Consider the following 26,963-nt stretch of genomic DNA (forward strand, 5'->3'; position numbering starts at 1 on the left):
AAACTTCTTAACTTGGTACCCATGGTAATTAGGGTTAGGACCGGATTTAAGGAAAAACGTTACAGATGAATAATTTCTAAATCAATGTTCCTATCCTAATTTAAGATAAGAAAGGTGTATTACACATGTTTCCTAACTACCCAAGATTATGTTATTCGAACTCAAAAATCAATGAACATTTTGTATCTACTCGACAATGATGTTTGATAGATACAAAATAAAAATACTTATGTTAAAAAACAAACAACACAATGTAATGATGACAAGAATCAATTCTAACAAACAAACAAAAATGAAAAGGTGAGAGATTAAGAATCTAAAATGAGCAAGAGGTACCACCAAATTGTATTTTGTAGTGAGTTCCAGGTGGGCTGTGCAAAGAAGCCAAAGGGAATTCTTCCAAGTTCAGTATGAACTTGAGGGACATGGAGCATAAACCAGTCATTAGTCCTGGTCTAATTTGGTCTAGTGAACCAAACTAACATGAAAGTAAGCTATGACACCGGTTTTTCAAATAGGGGCCTAGGAAATAAACAAATATGTATCGAATCACATTTCTCAGAGAGAGAGAGGACCACCCAACATTTTTGTGGTAGACAGCATCAAGGAGTTTAGAGTCGTAGAGCTGAAGCCTGTACAAGATGTCACCATGATCTAAAAATAAAAATCAGCCAGGCAGTCGGACAGACAGACAGACAGATTGATTGTATTTACTAGGATAATATAGTGTTGACTTGTGATGACTGATTTGTCAGATTGAAAAATCATAATGCTAATCTGTACACTGACTGAAATGTTGAGTCTCACAGTTCATCAATGTCCTTCAAAACAAGAGTTGATAACAGTCTCCACTCCAGGTCCACGTACTGACCTGTCCTGGACCCTGTGGACCTGGAGTGGATATCACTGGAGACATTCGTATCATGCTGAGGGACATATTCACACACATTAACATCTCATTTTGATTTTAATGGTTGATTTTAATCAAATTTTGGACTTAATAAACATTTTTATTGTTTTGAATGTTTAATTTCATCTTACTTTATTTTAAGCTGTTCTTGTTGTAGCAGATTCATCAGCTTTAAAATGTTTTGATTGCTTTAAGGTAGGTTTCACTATTTTACTAATTTGACTTTTTATTTTTTACATTTTTATCCAACTTCCTTCTTTTGTTTCAAGGTCAGTTGGATTTTTTGTTAATTTTTTTACTACATTGTGAATGATGTCTCTACCTCAATGTGTTTCTGAGTTCAAATAAAGGTTGAATGAAATTAATAAATTAATAACCAAAGTTTACCCTTAATGTTTCAGTCCTCATGTTGGCGTCCCTTCTGTGAACAAAATTCAAAATATCAAGATATATTTGGGGTCTGTCCCACTCCCACCACTTTCATAAATTTAGCATGAAAAAAAATAGAACTTTTCAATTAGACGACAGAGATTTCCAGCCCCACCCACACTTCGGAAACAAAAGCTTCTGTCAGCCCGTCTCAGTCCACCATAAGTAATTGCAACAAGTTATGTTAAAGATTTTTAACCAGTTTGTCCAGTTCATTATTGAAAATACATGTTAAGTCATTAACAACAGCAGAAGCCAGGAAGAGGTCTTCACAAAACTCGTTTGCAACAGCAAATATAAGAGCCATTTTAATAGCTTTTATCTAAAGAGGAGACTGTGTTTTATTCAATTATTAAGATAAATAATGATTTGGTATTGGAACATTTAAATTAATGGATAATTAAGTTATTAAATGCATTTCTCTCATATTTATCATAGCAATGTGAGAGGAAATCACAGGCTACGTGAAGGCTTGACAAAACAACCCTCGGCAGGTGCACTGAATAATCGAATGTGATTGGTCTATGCACCTGCTCTGCCGTCCAATCCAGCCGCAGTCTAATGACGTCAGTTTTGCGTAGATCTCCAGTTTAACTCGATTCAAACTTTTACTCAGATTAGTGTCTGTGTTGACCATAGGGCCGGGGCCATGGAGAGGCTGTGAGCGGCGGCAGCAGACGTTGAATTTCACACGCTCCTGTCAGTTGGGCTAAGCTAGCTGTGCTGTGTCCGTGTCCGTGTCCGTGTCCGTGTCCGTCCTCCTGGAGCCCATCCACCGACTCTCTGACCCGAGGAGGAGCGTCGGTCGTCGGAAGCCGGAGCGGACGTTGTCGCCGTGTGAATGTCCGGTACAGATAACTGACAGCCACCATGTCAGGTTTAACACTACAGGTAAATGTAATGGCACAGGTTGTTCACCTTTTCAGTTGAAGAATAGTTATTAGGTAGACATTAACTGCTTACAGTTGTTACCTGACGCTAACTGCTGCTTTGCTAAAGCAGGCGCGCTGGATTTTCCTGTTTGTCTTGTTTCCCTTCTCCTCATAGTTCCCGTGTCTGTGACCAACACCTGTAAAGTTTAACTGTGACCATTTAAACGATCCAGTTTCAGTTACAAAAGACACAAAGAGTTAATTTACATCCTCGACATGAGCTGAACATGAATCTGTAAAGTGAGCTTCTAATTTGAGCAAACACCAAATCTCGACTGAAAAACTTTTATTTCAGTAAAGTTTAGCTCAATGAAGGAGGTTAGCTTCAATAACAATCCAAACTGAAGTTACATTACTGAGAGACTGATTCTGTGTTTTATTTTTAACCACTTATTGTTATCAAACTGTATAAGACATCTTAGTTAAAGCCTCAGTACTTTTAAATATACCACATTTAAATATTAAAAAGATAGATATTTATCCCTAAGGGTAAATTTAAGTGTCCAGCAGCATTAAATTAAAACCATTAAAACTTCTATTTGTGAAAACACTTAAAAGATTTCACTGCTTTTCTTCCCATTTGGATCAGACCAGGTCTAGATTATAAAACACTGGCCCAACCCCACCATACTTAGACCTGTCAACTCTGGACTGGATTTTCAGTTTCACATTTATGAATCTTTAGTCTGTTTGTGAAAACACAAAAAAGGCCAATTTGTAATTACTTTTTTCACCATTTAGACCCCATCAGACCTTAAGATTATATGCAGAAAAAAAATCAAATTGTGATATGAGTCACTGCTTAGTGGGAGTGGTCATTTTGCTGGGATCTGAACCAAACAAACATGTTCCCTTACATCTGTAGATTGGGGCAGGGTGTAGTGCCACAGTGCTTCATTTGTAATGGTATGTTGTGACACATTTTACCTTTTGTTTCAAAAATTGTCATATTGTGAATTTGATAATATTGCAACAATTAATTGTTCAGCCCTATTCTAGACTGCGTCAGACCAGGTCTACAATAAAAACATAAACTAAAAACTGTATTTATGGACTAGATTGTCCCACAGAAGCCAAAGAAAGTTTAAAACACAAATTCAGATTTATAAAACCTGTATTGTATTTTTAAAAACACTAATATGGGTTATGGGTTATGTCACTGAAGACACATAAGACAGCGTGGTAAATGACCACATTTGAGGCTGCTTTGTAGGTATACAGTATAAACTCTGTGGATGATGAGGCTGGAGCTCAGCTGATTGGTATAAGGCAGGAGAAACACAGCAGGTGTTATTGAAAGCTAGGTTTTCATAAAGATATCTTAATATATAGATAAAATGAAGAGCAAGCTCACTTTACCCTGACAGTAAAGGTGTCAGAGGTAAAGAGTGATGATAATGAAGCAGTGAGACAAGATGAACATGAGAGAGACAGACTTAAACTTTTATTTAAATGACTGGAGGAGTACGAGAACAAATACAGTTTACAACAAAACAGAACTGTACAGCGCAATGTTGTAAAATGTTAAACAAGGTTGTTAGGTTGAAGTGTAGGGTATTTAAGCTTATGTATAATTAAAAACTAACAGGTAATCAGGAATAGACTACAATGAAAATACTGGCACCAGTCAAACCTTAGTGCAACAGAATTGAGTACACCTGCGATTACATGAACTAGAACCTGTGACCACCACAGCTTCCTCAGATCTATCCTTTGTCAGAAACCAGATTGGAGGACTTCATTTCCGAGAGGGAACTTGAGCATCAGTAGATACTGAACATGAGCTAAAACACAGCTGTAGCAGTGATTAGGAGGAACAGGAAGAGCCATGCCACCAATAATACGAGGAGCAGTGGACGTCCTGACAAATGATGCCAGGCACAGTCATTGTTTACACAACAATGCACATTGAAAAACAGAAGATAAGAGCTTCTGACTTAGCACAAGAAGTCTCTGTGGAAATTAGAGTTGGTGTAGTGAATGAACTGATGAATGTTGGCAGTTCATTCTTTGAACCAAAATACATTAGTTTGGATCAGATGTGGTTCAGCAGGTTTGACGTGGACCTGGCCAGGACCACCACAGTCACCCTGAAACATGGAGGTGGGTGTGAGCTGATATGAGGCTGCACGAGAACAAAAGCTGCAGGAGAGATGACGTTTATATAGAGCCCAGATTTGACAGGTCTATGTAAAGTGGTGTTTGAGCTTGACCTGGTCTACTCGGGTCTAGTTAGGCAAAGCAAGGCAAGGCAAATAAATTTGTTTAGCACATTATCATATACAGAGGTCATTCAGTGTGCTTAAGAGAAATAAAAGAAGCGTAAGAATAGAAGTAAAAAGCAAAATAAGAAAACAGTAAAAAAAAAAAAAAAAGTGTAAGATTAAAAGATCAGATGAAGGCAGAGGAGAACAGAGCAGTTTTAGCTTTGTTTTAAAGCCAGTTACAGTTTGAGCAGATTTGATCTCCGACAGCAATAAGTGGTTTAAAACAAACAAACAAACAAACAAACAAAAAACAACAACAGAGGATCAGTCTCTGAGTAATGTAACTGTAAAGTTTCCATTAACTTTCCCACACTCTTACACCACCACCAGTCTCTAAAGATGCAGCTATAGTCTGAGACAATGCAGGTTAATGGAATTTTGTTTGTGGTGCTCGCAGAATTGAAAAATTATATATTGTGAGAATTCAGTGACATGAAATGTGAAACAATTTTGGTGATTGATTAAGTCAGAAAAATTGCACATTTGTTTTTAAGGTAAATATCTGTTGGTTCAACAGAACAAGACATTTGAAGACATCACTTTGGACTCTCAGAATTTATATGGGCATTTTTATTGTATTGTAAAAAATATGTATTTATTGTATTGAAGATTAAATAATATTAATTATTAATTTCTTGATTAATAAAATAGTTGATTAATCAAAAAATGTATCAACAGATTAATCAGTAAAGAAAACTAGATCTCAGTAGAGCTCAGACCTCCACCAAAGTCAAACAATCAAATACGTGTCACATCTGTCTTATTATTATTATTATTATTATTATTATTATTATTATTATTATTATTATTATTATTATTATTATTATTATTATTGTTATTATTTTGCAGTTCTTTATTAAGTGGATAGTTGAGAACATTTCACCAGTTACAGAGAAATAGCCTTGCAGTTACAGAGTATTAGACGTCTGAGCAGCATGGCCAAGTACCCTTCCTTTTTCAACATCCTTTGACCTTATTTTAAACAAAAAGACGAGGGACTAGATGTATGTATATATACACATACCTAAATACACAAATAGGCATCCAACCTACCAGACAAACAACCAAAGGTCAATTGTGAAGACATGATTTTTCTATTGTATATACTTCATTAACAATATCTGTCTATTCCTTTTATTGTGGGACAGTCAGGAAGCAACCAGTGCCTTGTAATGTTTTACTGGCTGATATCAGCGCACCAAACAAAAAGAGTCTTAAAAGATGAGATTACATTAAAAGATTCTCGGATCATCACTAAAATGTAATGGGTTTGTCTCTGGTCCATGACCCATCTCTCCACCAAGTGTGGTGAAAATTGGTTCAGGACTTTTTATGTAATCCAAACAAAACAACAAACAAACAAACAAACAGGGTGAAAGGAACCTCCTTAAAGCTGCCGCTGTAGTAGAAAGCTCGTCCACCAGTGGGAGGTGTTGTATCATTTGTTGTCGTTGGTCTCCTGTTGGTTTAACTTAAACTGTCACAACCTGGTTTTACTTCCCCCCAGTCAAGTGATGCTTGTCCTTTTGTTTTTATGCTACATCAACCAGTTAACTCAACCTGCTCTTCATTTCCATTTAGTATCTGAAATTACAGATGATGATGGTGATGATGATGATGATGATTGTCTTCAGCCTTATTGCAGGTGGCCTGGTGGAAATGTGGATGATGACTGTCCTTTGTATTGTAGGTGGTGTTAAACACTTTTTTTTTTATAACAAACTACTTGGAATTTTGTTCCTCAAATCCATCTATGTGTATTCACGATGCTTGTTTAAAGGATGCGTTCAAGAAAAACAACTCTGAGACCTGGGTGAGACAGTTAGATCCTGTCATAAGTGATATTAGTATGTTTTTACAGAAGTAATCCAAAAACATGGGCAAACACAATACTTTGTAACATGATATCTAAATAAGTAAGAAGCACAGTGATCAGAGACTGAAGCTGCTGTGGTGCGTCTTTCAGAGCGGTAACCTGCAGGGTCTGGAGGAGGGGGATATTCTGGACCCAGAGTTTCAGCAGCGTCTGGAGGATGCTCGTACTCTGCTCAGGCAGGAGATCCAGCGGGAGCTGAAGATCAAGGAGGCGGCGGAGAGGCTGCGGCGGGCCGTCACCAATCGCAAGAGTGCGGCCGATGTGGAGGGTCAACTGAAGGCCTCGAGCCGCAAGCTGAACAAGTTGCACTGGGAGCTGCAGGAGCTCAATGCCAGGTCTATGGCCACAGAGAAAGACAGCACCACAGGTACAGAGAACATCCTGGAGATTATACTGCTTCTGATAAAATGGTAGATGTTTAACACATAATCATCTTCTTATACAAACTCCCAGGGCATCATCTCCAAAAAATACATACGAACAAATCAAGATCTCTGTCTGTCTGTGTGTCTGAATGAAAAGGAATTGTCAATCTGTCCTTTCAGTCACTTTTGATCTGATCCAGAGAAGACATCTGAACAGCTGTTGTCAGGCAGATTGTCAGATTAGCAGGTAGATATTCATCATCCTCAGATTATTCTTAATGGTGTCTGTGACGCTCCTCTTGGGTTTAGATATTCTCTTTGCTTCATCATTTTGTATCTTGAAAACTAATCGGCAGGTTTCTGTGACACACTGTATATATATTCATGTTATTGAGAGGATGAACGCTGCCTGTTTGATCATTCCTGGCCTCCACTGCAGAACCATTAGGCCATTTTTTAAAATTTATTCATATTTCATGTGTTCAATTTTTTCATGCACTAGAGGGTGAACCCTGTTTGTTTTACTACAGAAAGCATGACTGCAAATCCTGACTTTTAGAGGAGTATGTATAAATGATTCAGTCAAATTGTGTCACTAAAAGACAACACTGAGGTTTTGCACAAGTAAAATATATATATGTGTTGTTCCTGTGTGGTGTTCCTGTTAAGAGGTACAAGATATGGAAAGAGGGAATAATATCAGCAGCACTGTTTTATCTGACACATGCAGATGGAGACAGAACAGTCAGGCTGAAACAGTCTGAAACTGTCAGACTGAAACATTCAGGCTAAAACAGTCTGTGAAACACCTGTTGGTTTCCCTTCTGTTTATATGAACTTTTCTATTGGACTTAGTTTAGGGCATTTTGAGTAGAATGAGAAGATTCTGGATACAACAGTGGCAGCATCAAAAAGACACTGCAGGCTGTAACACGCTGCTGCTCCAGGGTTGTGTCAGGGTACAAACACATACACCCTGAGAATAATTGAAAGATGCTACACTCAGAAAAATGACACACAGAGTCTTTAAAGACATGAACTGAACTGGTCATTTAACCTCCACCATGTGACTGTTTTTACTCAGGCTGTCTGGAGGAAGAAGACAACCAGTCAGCAGAGTCGTGTCAGTGGGAAGAAGTCACATCACCGCTGGCCGGTCGAGTCAGGACCCTGAAGAAGCAGCTCACCATGGAGACCAAAGTCAAGCAGGGTGCTGAGAACATGATCCAGACTTACACCAACAGCTCATTTAAGGTACAGGACAACACACATCACAAGACATGTTCCACTATCTCCTGTGGGAACCACTCATTGACATGATACATTCCTTAACTCTTAACCTTAACCTTAACCAGCACAACTAAGTGGCCAACTCCAACCCTAGTACTAAACCTAAGCTACCAGTAAACCTAATTTAAATTTTTAATGTTATCCTTTTGTGTGTTAAAGGTTCCTTCTGCCAGCCTTGAATGTGTTTCATGCATCATATAATGAAATAATCTTTTGATTTCTGCACATTAGAAGCTCTAATAAATATTTTTATTCAGTTAGCATTGTCCCTCCATCTTTTTTTAAATGCAGAGTCACTGTGGTGATCTTCAGTTGTGCGTTTTGTTTTCCAGGACAGGAAGATGCTGTCGACAGCCCAGCAGATGTTGCAGGACAGTCGCACAAAGATCGAGCTGCTGCGCATGCAGATCGTCAAAGTCAGTCAAGCCAGAGACGAGGAACAAGATGGTACACATGGTAAACCTAACTACAGACACGCACACAGTCCTGGTCTCAGCCTCATAAACACAGTATAAAACACACAACACTGACACAGTTAAAGACCCTCTGATGAAAATTAAGTGTTTAACCTTGTTAACATCAATATGATGTTTTTATATAATACAGACATATGATGAGAGAAATAATCATCAACACCATGACTGAGTGTTTCCACCTTGAACTGCAGTGAACCACTGACAGTCTAATAAACACAGATTCACACAGCCAGGGTTATATGTTACAAACCTCAGGAACCAATCCTGTCAACTTGTGTGGACGGGGGGGTGGGGCTAAATAAACTTGAAACGTTGTCAGTACAGAGAGAGAGAGAGAGAGAGTTAGCATTAGCGCAACCACTAACACTGTGTCAGCCACTGCCAGTTACAAGCTAACAAACCACATAAACAAATAAAAGAACATGTGGCTGAGTCTCTCTGATGTTTCCTCCTCTAACCATCCTGATACTCTCTGCTCTCTCACCTGTACACATGGAGCAAGCAGGTAGTGGGTGGGGCACAAGGCCTGATCCACATTTTTTTCACTTTCTACATGTGAAAACCATGTTAAACTAAATATGAATCATAGCAGAGGATTTTTACAGAGTTTAAAACATGTCTGAGAGGAACTTTAACTGTGACTAATCCCACTTAAGAGATGAGTCGCCCTAAATCTGTTCTAACTTCTGTCACCAGGCAAACGCAAACAATATTAAGAAGTAATCAAAAACCACTTGATATGATCAAACTGATACTACATTTAACTGTTTTACATTACATCAACACAACACATTTTAAACAGAAAACTGCACTGTGACATACAGTCAAGTCTAATACAACCTCAGAGCTGGAGGTGCTCAGGTTTCATGGAGACAGAGAGCTGTCATCAGTAAGCTTTCTCCATGACAACTAAACATCTTCTATCTGCTGATGAAGACAGTGAGATGCAGATGAAAGTCCTGGAAAAAGCAGCCAGTGGATGTGGATAAGATGCTCATAACCTGCAATAATTAGTGCAGTTTATTGAGTTACAGTTTAGTGAGTTGTCAGTTATAATTTGCTTTTGAATCCATAATTAGGACAGAGATTTTTTAAAATGATGAAATGTGAATTATCCCCCAGCTCTACTATAAGCAGTATTTTATATACCTTACCAATACATTAAACAGCATGGTACAGTATAACTATGGACAAAGGTGTCTATTAACTAATAACAGGGAATAAGTGGTTACAGGGAAGTGAGAAATCTGTTAAGATCATGACGAGTGTGTATTTAAGTATTTTGAATATGAGACAAAATGGTTTTATTCATTGAGGTTACATACAGAGGTTTTTGTTCTGCTGGATACTGTACTGTGTCCGAGTCTGACTGCCCCCACCTGCCATCAGGTCAGACTGTGGAGATGATCAGTCCCATGGACCTGCGGGTGGCCGAGCTCATGCACCACATGAAAATCGAGTTGGCCGTAGCAGAAGGTGCTAAAAATGTGGTGAGGCAGCTGAGTGGGCGAAAGATCCAGGACCGCCGCATACTCGCAGAGGTGAGTACCAGGTGTGATAGTTCTCAATGTATGCCAGGTATTAGTCTGTGACCAGGGATCAGACAATTACTGTGTCTGCAAACAATGTAGAAACATCATGGCCGCAGCCAGTAAGAGTTACAATAGTTTATGCCTCTGCGTCAGTGTCAGTCAGAGCAGGAGGCAAACTGTTTTCAGGTTGTCCGTCCGTCTGTCCCATTCTTGTGGATGCGGTATCTCAGTAACGCCTTGACAGAACTTCTTCAAATTTGGCACAAACATTCACTTGGACTCAAGGATGAACTGATTAGATTTTGGTGTCCTCGGACAATTAAAGCGTCAGAAATAAAGTTGTGGTTTAACATTATAAAGTTAAAACTCCCTTAACAGGAAATGGCACATACCATCAAGCAGTCCAACCAGCAACCATGCCCCTTTTAATAACAACAGTATCAGGTATAATGGAATGAGGCATATAACAAGATAACAAACAGCCAGTAAGAGAAAACTGTAGGTTGTAAGGTGTGTTTTTTTCAGTTAGGGCGTGTGTCCGTCTAGTATTTTATTTTTTCTGGCAGAGAAACACTGGCACAGCACTAGGGAGCACCTTGTCCCAGCACTTCCTCAGAAAAGCACGGCTCATGGGTTTTGTTTCTATGACAACGCTGTCTTGACAACATATCAACACCGTCATTCAGAATCCAGCCACTCTGCTCCCACAACTGGGCTTTTCTGTCTCTGCTGTGTTACTTTCTATCGATTGGTTCCCTGAAAAGGAGCTGCAGTGACAACACCAGCGGCTCTCTGAAAAGTTCAGAGATTTTCAACTAGAAGTGCTCAGAGAGGGGACGACCTCATGAGCTCTCCCCTCATTGGGAACAATTAAAAAAAGAAGCTGTTGTACAGAAAAAAAACATTACATGGACACATGTCCTGAAGCTGCATCCTGAGGAGTGTTTTCTATAAAGGAGACTCAGACACACTGAGCTTATTGTGAGAGTCTTTAATGAGCTGAACAAACTGAACCAGGATTAAACTAAAGTCGGACTTTGAAACGCACACTGATCATATGGAGAGGGAACATTGTCACAACCTAGCTCACCAGTGTGTGACAAAGTGGGAGACCACACAAAGTCTCTGCATTTTGCAAATCATTTAATGAAATAAAGTACAAACATGGAATAGGGTGTGTACGTCTGCAGGTCAGTGTGTTTGCAGTGTCTGTGTGAGTGAGTGGTGAGGAGTGTGTTGTAGAACAGCTCAGCTCAGGTTCTGACAGAGATGAACACAGTTCAGGTTGTTGTAACACTCATGTATTCATGTCATCACAGGTGCTGAAAATTAATGTAAACAATGTATAAGATGCAACATGACAGACAGGTCATTTATTTTATAGCAAGAAAATAAAATGATGATCATTTTCTTGTTTTTCTCCAGGAGAGAGAAACTTTCAAACCCAGTCTCATTCAGCCTCTTCCTGCGCATTCTTACTTTGTTGTAGAAACTTCAGTCAAACTTTAAACAGGTTACAAACATTAAGATTTTCACACATTCAGAGATTGCTGCATACTGTATCTCTCCCACAAAACACCTAACTTAAGGCCCCTACCGTGTAACCAAATTTCACCGGTTTGATTCTGGCTGGGGACTTGTAGTACCTGTCACAGCCCACTCTCTCTTCTCCATGCTTCCTTTCCCTATCTCTGTCTAATAAAGACAAATTCCTCCCAAAGATATTGTAGGAAAAAGAGAGTCTGAGCTGTCTGTATTCCTCAGTCACCGTGTTGTGTCCCTCAGGCTCAGGCACGAATGCAGGAGTCGTCTCAGAAGGTGGATTTGTTGCGTCTCTCCCTGGAGAGGCGTTTGAGTGAGCTGCCTCACAACCATCCCGAGCATGTCGCCATCAAAGAGGAACTAGTATTGGGAACCTCCCCGTCCTACGGCACACCAAACAAGAAGTCCAGCGCTTCGTCCTCCTCCTCCTCGTCCTTCTTCAAGCCTGCCAGTCTAACAGGTTGTAGCCAATATCAAAAAAAAGAAAAAACAACTTTCTTCATTTAATGTCCTTGGTAAATGTCTTACCTCATCTGTCTGACCTCATATTTTTCTGTAATCTCTTCAACATTTGCATTTTCTCAGCGCTGAACTGATGACTGAAACACTGTTTCTCAGGTCGGTTAGAGGTTTGTTTGATGGGCTGCCAAGACCTGTTGGAGTCGGTTCCAGGCCGTGGTCGTGTGACCAGCCCGGCCACCCCTGGAAACCTGTCCGATGGAAAGTCCCTGAAGGTGAGAGCTGGCCTATCAGGGCGCAGTGCCAATGGCAAGACCACCAAGGCTGATGAACTGTCCTGTAAGTTAATACTCAACTAAACAATTATTTTGTTCCCTTTGTGTAGGGAAGAAAAATGTTGCACCTTGTCGTTACAATATTACCACGACACCCTGAAATATACTCACATATATAAAAACATGCAGATGAGGTGAAGTAAGGAATGGTGTCTGCTCGGGCTGTGTGTTTTCCCAAATCGTTTCAATTCCGATTCACATGGTCCCTATTTGATTCAGTCAGAGATATTTAAGTTACAACACCAGTTTTTCTTTCATATGAATGAGATTGTCAGAGAACTGAAGCTGTAAATTTCACCTCTAACCCGGTGCATTATTGAAAATAGTAATGCTTCCCTGTCTCCCTGTCTCTCTCACTGTCCATAAAAGGCATTAATGCACATCATGGTGACATGTTCCTTCATCCCCATGAATGTCAAATGTGGATTAATCCACCACTGAAAATAGTCCCCAACAAGAGCCTTTTTCCTTTACGAGCATTTATTGTAAATCTGAAATGTTTTTAAAGGCAAGAGCCTAAAGATAATCCAAGAGTTGATAAAAGACAGAAATCATTTAAACATCCATCCAGTCTGTCCATGTGTTGTTTGATTATAGATCAGGTCTAGGTTCTATATTAATACTGTGAAAGTATCAAAGCCTCAGTCCACAGAGAAATGCACACAGCCTGTATTGAGAAACGGAGCCTTAAAACCAGCCGTCAGGACTTCTGGGACTTTGTGATGTCACAACAAAGCAGTCACTACCTTCAGCCAGGCCCTAACCCCGCCCACCTGGACCCACCATCCAACCTTGCAGGATTTGGTTTCTCTGAGTGTTTACCTGATCTCTGCTATATTTTTATCGGATCACTCAGAAAACAGTCAGCCAATCAGAAGAGAGGATCAGAGCCTCCTCTCTTCTGATTGGCTCACTGACCTGTTGTTACTAGAGCTCCAGAGAGAAGCCTGAGAGAGGAGATGTAAAACTCCACTGAGATGGTTTTTGGTTCATAAAACCACAAATATATCTTCTTATGGATCAACTAACAAACACAAATAAAACACAGAAGAAGAGGAAAATATGGAGCTTTATTTATATTGATATTTAAGCTCATATTTCTGCAGTATAGATAATTACAAGATCAGGAACCTATAATTGTGAGAGTTTTCTTGTAACTATCAGTTTATAAATCCTAATTATGAGATACAGAAGTTGTAATTACAAAATGAGATCTCCTGTCTTCTGTATGACAAAGCTTAATATTGCTATAGAAGGTAACTCAGGTGAGAGGTACAGTTGAATCTCTGCTGGACACTCGGAGGACACTGTTCAGAGAGAAGACTGTTGTCTGTGTTCACACTCTGTTGTTACAGCAGCTTACACTGTATTTCTCTCAACACAGTTTATTACAATCTTCATAGCCTTTATTAGCTGCTGTGTGTATCAGTTTATGTCTTTGTGTTTGTGTGTCAGCTGAGATCAGTGCTGTACTGAAGGTGGACAACAGGATGGTGGGGCACACACACTGGAGACAGCTGGGCAAAGAGGCCTGGGGCCAGAGCTTCAGCATCGAGCTGGAAAGGGTCAGTGACTCTCACTTTATCACATTTGAGCCAGAGCTGCATTTTTCCTCAGTGATTACTCCACTTCTCTTCTCTTATGGTGACATGAGCGGATCAGAACTGTCACTTCACAGCAGGAGTTTACCTGTTCTTCCTGAGCCTGGCTGGTTTCCTCCCCCAGTACAAACACATGCGGGTTAACTGGGAATTCTAAATTGCCTGTAGGTGTGAATGTGAGCGTGAATGGTTGTGATAGACTGGCGACCTGTCCAGGTGTACCCCACCTCTCACCCAGTGTCAGCTGGGATTGGCTCCAGCCTGCAATCCTTAAAGGATAATGGTTGATGAATTGATGGATAAAATTGCCATTTTTTTGCACATGAATCTGCTCTCAATAATCCATGCTGACAAAGTGCAAAATTCATTAAAGATCAAAAACTAAAATCTCTCTACCTGTGGTGAACTGAGCTGATTGGACAGAGTTTAGAAAGACTCACACCTGTGTATATCAAGTCCCACAGTTGACACTGCAGGTCAGAACAGAGACCATGAAGTCCAATGAACTCTTTGTAGACCTCTGTCCACCATCGAACTGTAGTGAGACAGAGATCAGGGCAAAAAGTGAGTGTTCCGTGGAGAACAGTGGGACAAAGAACAGAGAAGGGGAACAAGTCTGGAACCAGGACTCTTCTAGAGCTGGCGTCGAGACAAACTGAAGGACCAGGTGAGACGGACCTGGGTCAGGGAGGAGACCAAGAACCCACTGGTCCTTGTAACAGAGCCTCAGAAGTCCTCTGCAGAGACGGAGAAGCTGCGAAAGATGAGCATCTCAACAGCTCTCCATCAATCAGGTCTTTATCGGAGAGAGACGAGACGAAGACACTGAGAGTAAAAGACATATGAAGCTGCTGGAGTCTGACTGGCAGACTTTAAAGACTCTGAGAGCAGGAAGAACAAGACTCTCTGGTCTGATGAGACAGAAACTGAACCCTTGGAGCAGAAGTCCAAACACTAACAGAGCTTGAGAGGATCTGACAGGAAGACAGACCCAGGTGTGGAGAGTTTGTAGAGACCGAGAAGACTGGAAGCTGAAACTGCTGCCAAAGGGGCTTCTACAAAGCACTGGATTAAAGGTCTGAAGACTTGTCAATGAGAAATTTCAGTTTCTGCTTTTTCAACGACTTTTATAAATTTCCAAAAACTTAAAAAAAAATTCGTCAAAAATACTTACTTACTCTGTGTGTTAAATTAGTCTTAACAGTTACAAACATACTACAGGTGTCCAGTAGTTTTGGTAAGGAAGCTCTGAAAAGATGCTCCTGTTTTCCTCTGTCCACACAGCTGTCAGAGATGACCTTTGTTCCAAGGTTCATTTTTATCATTGGTTTCTCTGGATATTGAACAGTCCTGGTTTAATAACAAAGAAATCGCTCTCCTCGTTCTCCCTTTGGCAAAGAAACCTAGAGCCAGACTTTAAAGAATGAAACGGAAACAGAAGGGGTTTGGGAGTCAGATGTGACCTCTGACCTGGAGTTACAGACAGGACAGATACAAGGTGTCATAGATGTGTCATGTGTTTTTGACAAGAAGGAAAGAGCCATACTTTTTCTTTGAACTCACCATTTCTGTTCCATATGTTAGAAAATAAGCAGGTATTTGTATGGCACACAGGAATGCTGTAGCAAATTGATCATAAGAACAGATCAGCAAACTGTGTCATCATTTTTTATTATTATTATTATTATTATTATTATTATTATTATTATATTCAGTCTGGGGAAGAAATAGCCACAGTCCCTGAGAATTTGAATTGGTGATTGAATGTGTGTTGATCAGTGATGTTTCCTCAGATGGTTTCTGATGTAAACAATGGTACATTAGTCTCAGTAACTCTTTGTGTCTTCTTCTTCACTACTGTATCAGCGCAGTTTGTCTCATGGTTAAACTAACCAGGATCAGTGTGTTATCTCTAACAACCTCTAATGGTGAACATCTGTCAGCAGCACAGAGCTCTGACTTCTGTCTCATGTAATCCCAACACTAATCCTCTGACATTTGCTCTACGCGGGTTTGAGGCTGAAGACCTTGGCTTAGTACTGACTGACCCAGCTCTCGCTCTCACTGGTTAGCTGGGACATTTTAAAGGGGACGTCGCTGACATTACTCATGCAGGTCAGTTTTCTAGTCATGAGGAGAACTACATCTGTGGCTCTGGAGGATTGTCATGTCACCGTTGCCATGGAGAATAAGAGTGTGAATCTGAGCAAATTCAAAACACTTTGTTATTGAATTTTGAAATGTAAAAAAAAAAAAGCACCGTATTTTATTAATTCATGCAAATTGACTCAGAATGTAAAAAGCAAATAGATTTAATTTAAATTTAAATTCTCAGCACTGTTTCCTGAGCTCAGTGATTTAGATGTTTGTTTCTGAAATGCACGCTGGGAGTCATAGTTAACTTAACATGCTTTAGTAGTTTTGACTTTTTTTGTCAACACAGTTGTTCGTATTCAGAACTGATGATTCAACCAGGAGAATTTCATGTTTGATGTAGAAGTTTTCTAAATCTCAGCCTGTTCTGCTCTGAATTTGACCACTCTGTTCATTCTGTTTTATGGAAGCTCAGCACTAATTCAGCAGAGTAGAGTTTAAAGACGTTATCTGTTACCACTTTTCAGGAATCCATTATTTTTTAAGTTATATTTTTGGGCATTTTACGCCTTTTATTGTCAGGCAGTGAAGGGAGATGTGTGTGTGTGTGTGTGTGTGTGTGTGTGTGTGTGTGTGTGTGGATCTGTAACGTGTGTATCGATCTGTAACGTGTGTGTGTGTGGATCCAGTCCAGGGAGCTGGAGATCGCGGTGTACTGGAGGGACTGGCGGGCGTTAAGTGGGGTGAAGTTCCTGCGGCTGGAGGACTTCCTGGACAACCGGAGACATGGGATGTGTCTGCAGCTGGAGCCTCAGGGCATCCTCTTCATCGAGGTTTCACTCTCATTTCTAACCTTCAGTTCTTCACCTGTGTCTGTGGAATTAAACTTAAAATCATCACTGAGGAACTGAAACAATAAATAATGGACAAGTTAATTCTTCATCATTGTTGTTATTGTTATTATCATTATTGTTCAACTATAAAAATGCTTCTGTTTTTCTCAGTGGTTTGTTTTGTGTTGATGGAGGAAGCAGCAGGGAAACATGGTGTTGAACCAGTACTGATGCTGCAGCAGTCCTACACCTGAAACTCACTCAGCTGTTCTGTTCATCTCCAGGTGACATTCATCAATCCCGTCATCGAGCGGCGATCCAACCTCCAGAGACAGAGGAGGATTTTCCCTAAAGAAAAAGGTAGAAACATTTATTCATGTTGTCTTGCATCAGTTCTTCAGGTCAGGTTTATTTGTTGATATTAGCTGTTTTATCAGAACTAGTTTTCCTTTCCTTGACAGTCAGGCTGTGGTCTGGATTTACACGTAGTTGTGGTGTGTAAATTTGCACTGATTGTATTTTACATCTCTTGTTGTTTAAGCGTCATGAGGTTTAATTAACTGTGTTTGGGTTTTTTAACATAAGGGGTTTTACTGTACAGATACACGTCACACAATATCATTTTAAAAAGCCACAGGGGTCTCTCAATCAAAACAATAACTAAAGATGATGTTTAGTGACATTGTGAAGTAGCGTGGGGATTATGGGAGATGTTGTCATTGCAGTCAGCTTCTCCTTGTTAGGATCCTTCAGTGTCAATCGTTCAGGAGGGTTTGGCTCCTCCTCTCTATAACAGAGCGACCAGGTGATTAAATCCATTTAAAAACCCTGAATGAAGCAGTTTCACATTAAAGATTGTCTCCAGCAGCTGGGAGCTGAGCTGTCTAACATTTCCTCAGCTTGTTTCTTTGAAAAGTGTACGTGGCTTAAAACTACATAAAAGTCAATTTTGAGCTTCTGTAGTCTGGTGGACATGAGTTCACTCAGACCTGATGGATCATTTGTTTGAAATATTATGAACCACACTGAGTTGGAACAGTGGAGCTCTGAGCTTCAGTGGAAACCACCTGAGCACCTGGAACTTCTGTTTGTGAACAGATGATTTAACTTCAATACAACCAAGACTGGCGTGTTCTGAGAGATTGAGACCAATTAAATGACCATTTCTCACCAATAAACTACCTCTGTATAGATCCATTTAAAATCCATGATACATTACGTTACATTTTCTTAACTGGAATTAAAACTTGAAAAGGCCAACTGGACACAGAAATTCCTAAGTAAATATGTCATCGAAAACCCAAGAAGTGAGAACAGGCATCTGACAGCTACCAGGCATTAGACACTGTTGTATGTCTAACGGTAATTAGATAAATATTCTTTTATCTCTTCTTTTTGTGTCCATCTCTCCTCACAGGGAAGGACTTCCTGCGTGCTGCCCAGATGAACATGAACTTTGCCACGTGGGGTCGTTTGATGATGAGCATCCTGCCTCCCTGCAGCTCCCTGGAGCCCATGAGTCCCCCATTAGCAGCCCCTAACACTGGCCCCACGTCCTCCACCACCTCTCAGTCTCGGTAAGACTCTGTGGACACTGTGACCCAGAAACACGTCTATGAAAGAGCTGCTTCAGCAGTGACTCATTAATGTCTTTGTGCAGCTCTCCACTGTGACTTGAGGCTGTTTTTCTACCCACTCATGTTACTGAGAGTGGAGAGGATGTGACTCCAGTGGACAGCAGCGTAATCACTGACCTGCATTCAGAGTTAAGAGTCGGACACAGTGGGTTTATAATGATAATTATATTGTGAAAGGATAACAGTGTTGATCTTCTTTACTTATTATTATTATTTATTGTCAACAAAATCCCATGTGTAGAACCAAAACATTAAATCTGTCTCCCAACAGGGACTGTGTGATTCTAAAGACTGATGTATCATTGTCCACAAACTTTTCAAACACATCAGTGCGTCTCACTGTGTCACTGGGTGACATGTTCCTTCAACACACACTGTAGTTTATTTGACTCACACACACACACACACACACATACACACACACTGTCCTGCTGTCCCAAATACTCACTAGAGCACCAAATGTGGATTAATCCACCACTGAAAATAGTCAGTGGTAAATAGCACTTTATTCCATTTTGGATATTTATTGTATGTCTGAAATGTTTTTAAAGCAAAGACATAAAGTATTCCACGATAAGAAATCTTCAAAATAATGCCGGCAAAACTTAAAGAAGCCATATGTAAGTTTAGCTGTTGCTACATAGCTAATGTTAGCATTAGCATCTGTTCACTTACCAGTCTGGAAGAAATGTTGTGAGTTCAGCATCAAACTGCATTCCTTTACTCACCAACAGCTGTATCCAGAGGTAGAAAGAAACACCAATGTTAACTCTGGTCTCTATCACGTCTTTTCTTCCACTAAAAGGTAGCATGCTAACCAGCTAGCCCCAGTCTGCCTCATCACTTTCCGATACCGAGTCACTGTAGCCTCCAGTCTTACGTATTATAACCTCCTGTCTTGTAAACGCAACGATGACTGAAGCTCTTGTCAAGTAAAATTCACCACCACCTGCTCCTGACAAGAAACCATGTTCAGGAAAACTCACAGCTGGCTCCTTTGAGATCTTAAATTATTATATCTATGAAGTAAGATAAAAAGAAGATCTGATAAATGACTAACAAAGAAAAACTAATTATTTTAGAACATTCAGATGTTTGTTATTTTGGATAGTTTTTTTCTTTTAAAACTACAATGTAAAAAATGTGTCAATATTGTAGAAATATGAACAACAAGTGGCTTTGAGAGTAACTGGCTAAAACCTTCTTTTTGGAATTTGTTTGGTTGTGGAGATGCTGCTGAAAGACATTCAGGAGATCATGGTGCATCACTGAAGCTCAACCAAAAGACAGAATTAAAAACAGTCAGTAAACCATCATCAGCATGTATAGGTGTCAGTGTAACACACAGTCCTCTTCTTGTTCTCAGAGAACCTGCTGCAGTGAGTCTAAACTTTGCTGAAGAACAACCTGGCAGATCTCCACACCTCTCCAGGAAAAACACTAAAGGCTCTCCACTGGTGAGTCAGATTATCTGTCACACGAACACCATCATCACTGAGAGTAGTCAAATAGAACGGGGCTGATGGTAAAGGATATTTAGCAGGGCAGTGGTTTTGTTCCGCTGATGTGTCAGTTAATGTCTCTACCTGTTTATCTTCCTGATCAAACAGTCTCCAGGTGAAAACAAGAGCCCAAAGCCAAAGAGACAAGCCTCCATCCATCCACCTCCACAGTAAGTAACAGTGGGAACATGGAGTTCAGTGTTTCTGTGTGGAATTATTTATTATTATCTCCCTGGAATACTTTAAATATATTTTGTGTGTAGTAAGATAAGACTTTAGCTCAGGTTCCTCCCACTGGGGAAAATGTTTTTGAGGTGTGTGTGTGTGTGTGTGGGTGTGTGTGTGTGTGTGGGGACTAATCAGACTGTGTCAGAGGAGTGGTTGGTCCTTCTACGTGGCTCAGGATGCATTTGTGTACTATACTTTACTAACAGGTTGAACATATGCTTATAGGGAGTTGCAAATGGAGCCTGTGTAAGTAACAATTATTATGCAAGGGCTGCTTTCTGGTTAAACATGGTTTACAAGCTTGAGTAATAGTAACTGACATCACCTATGGTGGCTGGCTAGGTACATTTCACAGAATACATTCATTTTAGATAAAGAGTGTATTGGAACGTAACATCCAGTGCAAGTTCAAAATCCAGTGCAAAGTTAATTCATATATCATTCAGTACAAGTATAATACATATATAATTTCCAGTGTGTGTTCTTCATTAAACATAGTGCTATATCTTCTGTGTTCTTCAATCCTTGTGCTCTGTGTGTTTTCTTCAAACATAATGCTTTGTGCTCTTTAACATGTTGTTATAGTGTGGTGTGTTGTACGGGTGTGTAATTGTGAACATCCACGAGATGATCTAGTCCCTGGTGAGAGGTGTTTAGTATCTACAGTTCACTGTGGCTTGGTGTTTGGACGTAGGCCAGTCATGCCAGTCCATCTCAAACGTCGGTAGGACTCAGGCACGTTTAGACAGACTCTCAAGCGGTGGACAAAAAGATCCCTGTCCAGGGCTAACTCCTGCACCCGTTGTTGTAGCTGCTTGTAGCGACGATGTTTGTGGATCAGGTATTTTTTGTTAGAGCGCCGCTTCAGCTCCTTACTCCCCATGCGGCGCAGTGCGTGTACCTCTTCTTTTGGGCGGCCAACAAGCATGAGGCAAAACTCCTGTGGTGTCATCTCAGCCAAAATGTTTGGGTCTCCAACTTCCACGGGTGCAGTAGCATTGGCAGTGTGATGTTCCGCAGCAGCGCTGGTAGAAGGCTGTGGGAGTGGTTCCTCAGGTGATCCACTATGTCCGATCCACTTCTCTGCTGCTAGTGATCCACTACTTGGTGTGCTGCTACCAGCCCGTCTGGCAGCCAGTCTCTGGGATCGCCTCTCTCCCTGCGGGCTCTGTGACCATCTGGTCTTTTGTGGGGAGGTATCACCGTCCCCTTCCTGGGACTGTCTAGCTTCCTACAGGGAGGTGTCACCCACTCCCGGCCCAGGATGTGCTCTTCTTCTGTAGGCTTCAAGTGTTCTTTTTGGGTTGTCTGTTCTGCAGCAGAAGTTAAGGTGGAACCAAACCTTCTTACCTCCAACCTTTAGAGTTGTTGGGGTTTGCTAAGACAACTTTACGCCTGGGTTGGTCCCACTTTCCTTTGAACACTTTAACGTATACCCACTGCAGCTGGTCTGGAATGGCTTCTCCTCCTCTGTGGCACCTTTCAGCTGTTGGAAGATAACTTAATGGATTCGAGTTAAATGCTGTACATAACTGGTTAACTCTTTTTCCAACAGAGAACACAGTGTAAACAAACAGACATCTGTAAAACTGGTTTATGAATCGTTCACTTGCTAAATGTGTGTGTACTTCTGTATCGTCACGTAGCAGGAGTGAAGGGCTGCAGATGGAAGACTTCAACTGTATTTCAGTCCTGGGACGAGGTCACTTTGGGAAGGTATGTATGCAGCTTGTTCTCCTGTGAACATGTCCGAGTGATTAGACCAGAAAACTGCTCCTGAATAGAAATGAAGGTTAAGAGCTTCCTCAAGGCCTCAGGACACTGACCATGTCATCACTACGTCTCCTGCTGTCCAGCTCTCTCTTCCCTCGTTTCCTGTCAGCTCTCCTCTGTGTTCTAGAAAGATGATATATGTTTTGAAAAAAACAAAATATGAAGGTCACTGTTCATCAGCTGGTTCTCCTTTAACTGACCCAGGTGCTGCTGTCAGAGTATAAGAAGTCAGGTAAACTTTACGCCATCAAAGCGCTGAAGAAAGGAGACGTTGTGACACGAGACGAAGTGGACAGGTAAGAAATCCATCCGCTAATAACCAGGTGTTGTTTTCATACAGTGTGTGTGTTGTCATGGCAAAATGGCTTTGTACAGTAGTTGATGTGAAGTGCTTAAATACCCAGCATTCATGTCATGAGTGACCAGCTGTGTGTGTGTGTGTCTGTGTGCAGCCTCATGTGTGAGAAGAGGATCTTTGAAGTGATCAACACCTCTCGCCATCCTTTCCTGGTGAACCTGTACGGCTGCTTCCAGACCTCAGACCACGTGTGCTTCGTGATGGCCTACTCCCCGGGAGGAGACCTGATGACACACATCCACACCAGCGTCTTCACTGAGAAACAGACCCGGTGAGTCCACGTCGCGCCCTCAGCCACAGTCAGCCGCCACGCACACACATCATCATATATCATCAGTGTCATCGTCACTTCTGTGCTTTCAGCTTTTACTCGTCGTGTGTGCTGCTGGGTCTGGAGTTTCTGCACCAAAACCACATCGTGTACAGGTGAGTCCTCCTCCATGCTGCTCTCACAACCGCCTCACACCTGGCTGCATGTTGGCAGCATGTAGCATAATGTCTGTCTGCCTCTCTGTGTGTGTGTGTGTGTGTGTGTGTGTGTGTGTGTGCGTGTGCGTCAGGGACCTGAAGCTGGATAACCTGCTGATGGATGCTGATGGTTTCGTCAGGATCGCAGACTTCGGTTTGTGTAAAGAAGGTAAGACTCTTTATCTACAACACACAGACAGTAAAACAGCTGGAAGTCATCAGTATCTCTGAAACACTGATCTGTCTTTGTGGATTTGAGATGCAGTGGGTGAGCAGTGATTGCCACATCAGGTCCTGTCAGGACTCTGTGTGTTCAGGCCTTTTCTCATGACGTCAGGCTGTAACTTATAATTACCTGGATGTTGAAGTTCCTCTGATGTGTCAGCTGTGACTGAGCGTGTGTGTCATCACTGTGCTGAGTGTAGGTATGGGCCACGGGGACCGCACCTCGACCTTCTGTGGCACACCAGAGTTTCTGGCTCCCGAGGTCCTGACTGACAACAACTACACTCGCAGTGTGGACTGGTGGGGGCTGGGGGTTCTCATCTATGAGATGTTGGTGGGGGAGGTCAGTATGATCAGAATCAGGTTTATTGACATGAAGGTTTTCACATATGAGGAATTTGCTTTGCTGTTGAATTTGCTTCGGTTCATAAAAATAAACACAGAAGAAGAAAAAATATAAAGAAAGATAAAGCAAAACAAGCACTGCAGGTCAGTAGCTTAATTATAAATAGAAAATATTTTCAATAAAATATTTACAATGAAAATGTGAAAATATAAATTTGGTAAAAATATATACAATGTGCAACACATGTTTAATCACGTTAAATCTCTGAGGGGAAGTGAAAGGACAAACTCTCTCTTTCTGTGTCAAAATACACGTTCAGCAGAGACTGAAATCAGTTCTCAGCCTGTGTTTTTAGTATCAGACTGTCTCTGAAAACACAAACACATTGTTGCCTTCCTGCTGCAGAGAGACAGTGACAGAAATCAGAGACTAACTTTGATCTGTCCGACTCACGTCAGCTGCTGCTGGACCCTGAGACTTCTTCTTACTCAGAACAAGGACAGTTTGTCTCATTGTTGAGGTTGGAACTGGATCAGGACTGGGTTTGTTCATACAGGGTGGTGGTCATAGAACCAGAGCAGGAACTGATTCTTGTAGATGAGGATTAATTCTGTGCTGTTCTCTGTTCTTTCTCAGTCCCCGTTCCCAGGTGATGATGAGGAGGAGGTTTTTGACAGCATTGTCAACGATGAAGTGCGCTACCCTCGCTTCCTCTCTCCTGAGTCTGTGTCCCTCACTCAGAAGGTCAGTGTCAAGTGGATCTAAGTCGACAGTTGACTGAGCCACAGGTCTCTGAATGATCTGAAGGCCACCTGTTGTACTGACTCCTCCTCCTTCACTCTCTCTGTTTCAGCTGCTACAGAAAAATCCTGAGATGAGACTGGGAGCAGGAGAGGACGACGCCTCGGAAATCAAGAGACACAGATTCTTCCAGGTCGTTATTCTGCACTAAATCACCTGCTGTGGTTCTTTCACAACAGGTGGTGCCCAAAGTGCAAAGTGCTGAAAGGAGTTGAGACTGTCAAAGTGATAACTGAGCAGGAAGTGTCACTTAAAGTAAACGTCCTAAAAGAAGGGTCTATAAACCGAAATGGCTTAGTATTAGCTCTGAAAGCAGTTGTAGTGTGTTGTGTTTGAGCAGTAACAGCAGAGGAGTGGGTGAGTTAAAGACTGAGACGTGAGGACAGCAGCTGATGTGACATCGGGGGCCAGTTTCACAAAGGTTTTTCGGACTGTAGTTTTAGTTTTCACAAAAATAAACACTGACTCATTTTAAGTCAAACATTATACACCTTACCCCCAGGCTAACTCAGGCCTAAGACCAGTTACCATGGTAACATGGTAATCAGTGACAATCAAACCCAACAACAAAAAGCAGGAAAATATGGCTCATAATTTGTGGTTCGCTGACATTGTCATGGAGAGAGCAAAAAGAAGTTAAAGAGTTTTTAGAGACCAAATCAGATTTTTCTTTTTATTGTTTCACTCTGCTGAATTTCCAAAATAAAATGTTCTTGTAACGGTTGAATTCTTCAAAAGACAAACATTTTCTCCTGGGGCAAAGGTTAGATGTGGGTCCTCGGTCGGCCATTTTTTTTATATTTAGAAATATTTACCCAGAATTCATTGTACTACAGTCCAGCTTTAGATGGTCAAGAACTAATCTGCTTTGTGCAACAGATGCATTTAGACGTCTATCTGAAGTCTGGCTGTTTGTTCTATCTAAGACACAGTCAAAGTCTGTCTCTGTGAAACCGGCTCCTGAAAACAGTTGAACTGTCAGTTAAAGAGGAAGAGACATCTGTGATGATGATGATGATGTTAGTACATCATGAACCATCACATAAATATTAATTTACACCGACCCAAGCAACAGGGCAGTACACACACACTCACTGCTTGGATGTCAGAGTTTCTACACAGCTGGAGAAGTCTGGAATTTCACTGTAGTCTTTTCCAGGTCTGGATAAGTCTGGAAGAATATTTGTTTCCAGACTATTTCACTTTCTAAAATATGAAATTCATAAATTGTGAATTTAATTGATCATACAAGCAGAATGTTTTACAGCTGCAGCCAAAATATTTACCACAGTGAGTGACGGAGAGAGAGAGGGAGGGAGAGAGTGCCAACTTCAGCTTGATGTGGTGGAGAGCTGAGTCTGAGCAGAGCGTAGGAGTGTGTGATTTCCAGAGCAAAGTCAGTGGACTTTAAATGATTCAGTTCCCTGGTGAATTTACATGAACGTCTTTACTGTTACTGTAGAGGTTGAAAGTATAAAGTTATTTTAATTTACAGGACAGAAACTGATCAACATTACAGTTTTAGCAGCTTGAATAATACAAAAGTTCAAATGCACTGAACTTCTGGGTCAGGTATTAATTCATATGTATGCACTACAGTAGCAAACTACAGTCATACAGTTCTTCCTCTCCTCTGATTGGCTCACTGACCTGTCGTTACTAGAGCTCCAGAGAGATGTAAAACTACATTGAGATGGTTTTTGGTTCTTAAAACCACAAGTATATCTTCTGATGAATCAACACAGAGGAAAATGGTATGTACAGTCAGGGTACATGTTAACAGTTGGATTTTAAAAGCACTTATTTACATAATTAACATCCAGCTGTTTGTATCCAGATGTCAATTATGTTCTGAAAAATGTGGAGTTTTGAAATGGTAAATATGTAGGAAGTCTGAGATCTGAGAAACCTGTGAGTGATTCCTGCTGTTGTGTTGACAGGGGACGGACTGGAACGCTCTCCTGGCCAAGAAGGTGAAACCACCGTTCCTGCCGGTCATCAGGGCGCCACAGGACGTCAGTAACTTCGACGAGGAGTTCACTCGACTCAAGCCAGTCCTCACCCTCCCACGGACGCCCTGCGTCCTCACTGCAGAGCAGCAGGAGATCTTTGCTGACTTTGACTTCTCCTTTATGAGCTGACCCGAGGGATCTCCCTCTGTCACAGGCGGCTCCTGTTTCCACCTTTTGTGCTTCTGATTCAACAAGAATTATAGACACGACACTCTTTACCTTTTCTTTTCCTCTTTCCGTACACATAGCTCCAGTTACTGGACCACGTCATCTTTGTGGACTGTTTCCTGCACACTACAAAAACAGCCTGTCACACTTCACCGCCAGTCTGACCCTCACTGCCTCTGATTTCATGATGCAGCATTTACTTTATACCAAATGGATTTGGAGCTGTTTCTGTCAGAGCTGTGGTGGGAGGATTTTTTATATAAATGTTGATTGTGCCAGTGATGCTCAGCACTGCCTCCTCAGTCCGGCTCTGTAAATATCCAAATGAAGAAAACTGAATGAACTTTTCTACTCTGATCATTTTATATCCAGCTGTTGTTAAATAACCTGTTATATGTTGATGGGATGTGATGTGCTGATATTTCTGTCAATACTACTCCATATGGATTTTTAAAATAAAACTCATGAAGGATACATATTAAACTACACGAAGGAGATATGAAT

The 26,963-nt window shown here is 41.1% G+C and overlaps 1 protein-coding gene across 3 annotated transcripts; it reads left to right on the forward strand.

Moving 5' to 3' along the window:
• The first annotated feature begins 1,930 nt into the window (after positions 1-1,930).
• Positions 1,931-26,942, forward strand: pkn3 (protein kinase N3). 3 transcript variants are annotated; one of them, XM_023397872.2, is made up of 22 exons: positions 1,931-2,230; positions 6,505-6,781; positions 7,864-8,033; positions 8,402-8,525; positions 9,935-10,086; positions 11,863-12,079; positions 12,238-12,417; positions 13,869-13,978; positions 16,798-16,941; positions 17,226-17,301; positions 18,359-18,518; positions 19,945-20,035; positions 20,189-20,250; positions 21,955-22,024; positions 22,286-22,377; positions 22,534-22,710; positions 22,803-22,865; positions 23,000-23,076; positions 23,333-23,475; positions 24,115-24,222; positions 24,332-24,412; positions 26,220-26,942. In XM_023397872.2, exons 1-22 carry the CDS (start codon positions 2,210-2,212, stop codon positions 26,418-26,420), a joined length of 2,796 nt encoding a protein of 931 aa, XP_023253640.1. In that variant the 5' UTR covers positions 1,931-2,209; the 3' UTR covers positions 26,421-26,942. The 3 variants fall into 3 exon arrangements, with proteins under 3 accessions (XP_023253640.1, XP_023253641.1, XP_087027801.1); XM_023397873.2 differs by having other exon boundaries at positions 21,958-22,024; XM_087171675.1 differs by lacking the exon at positions 1,931-2,230 and adding an exon at positions 6,960-7,026 and having other exon boundaries at positions 6,698-6,781.
• The last annotated feature ends 21 nt before the right edge of the window (positions 26,943-26,963 follow it).

This window comes from Seriola lalandi, unplaced genomic scaffold, assembly GCF_002814215.2.
Source record: "Seriola lalandi dorsalis isolate HSWRI2012SDOR001 ecotype SW California unplaced genomic scaffold, Sedor1 jcf7180002054939, whole genome shotgun sequence".
Classification (NCBI taxonomy): domain Eukaryota; kingdom Metazoa; phylum Chordata; class Actinopteri; order Carangiformes; family Carangidae; genus Seriola; species Seriola lalandi.

What these genes read in the sequence shown, in the direction of transcription:
- pkn3 (XM_023397872.2), top strand. Translation starts at nt 2,210, where the DNA reads ATGTCAGGTTTAACACTACAG. An exon ending in AGGGCATCCTCTTCATCGAG is followed by an intron (nt 16,942 to 17,225) that starts GTTTCACTCTCA and finishes GTTCATCTCCAG; the next exon opens with GTGACATTCATCAATCCCGT. An exon ending in ATGAGATGTTGGTGGGGGAG is followed by an intron (nt 23,476 to 24,114) that starts GTCAGTATGATC and finishes GTTCTTTCTCAG; the next exon opens with TCCCCGTTCCCAGGTGATGA.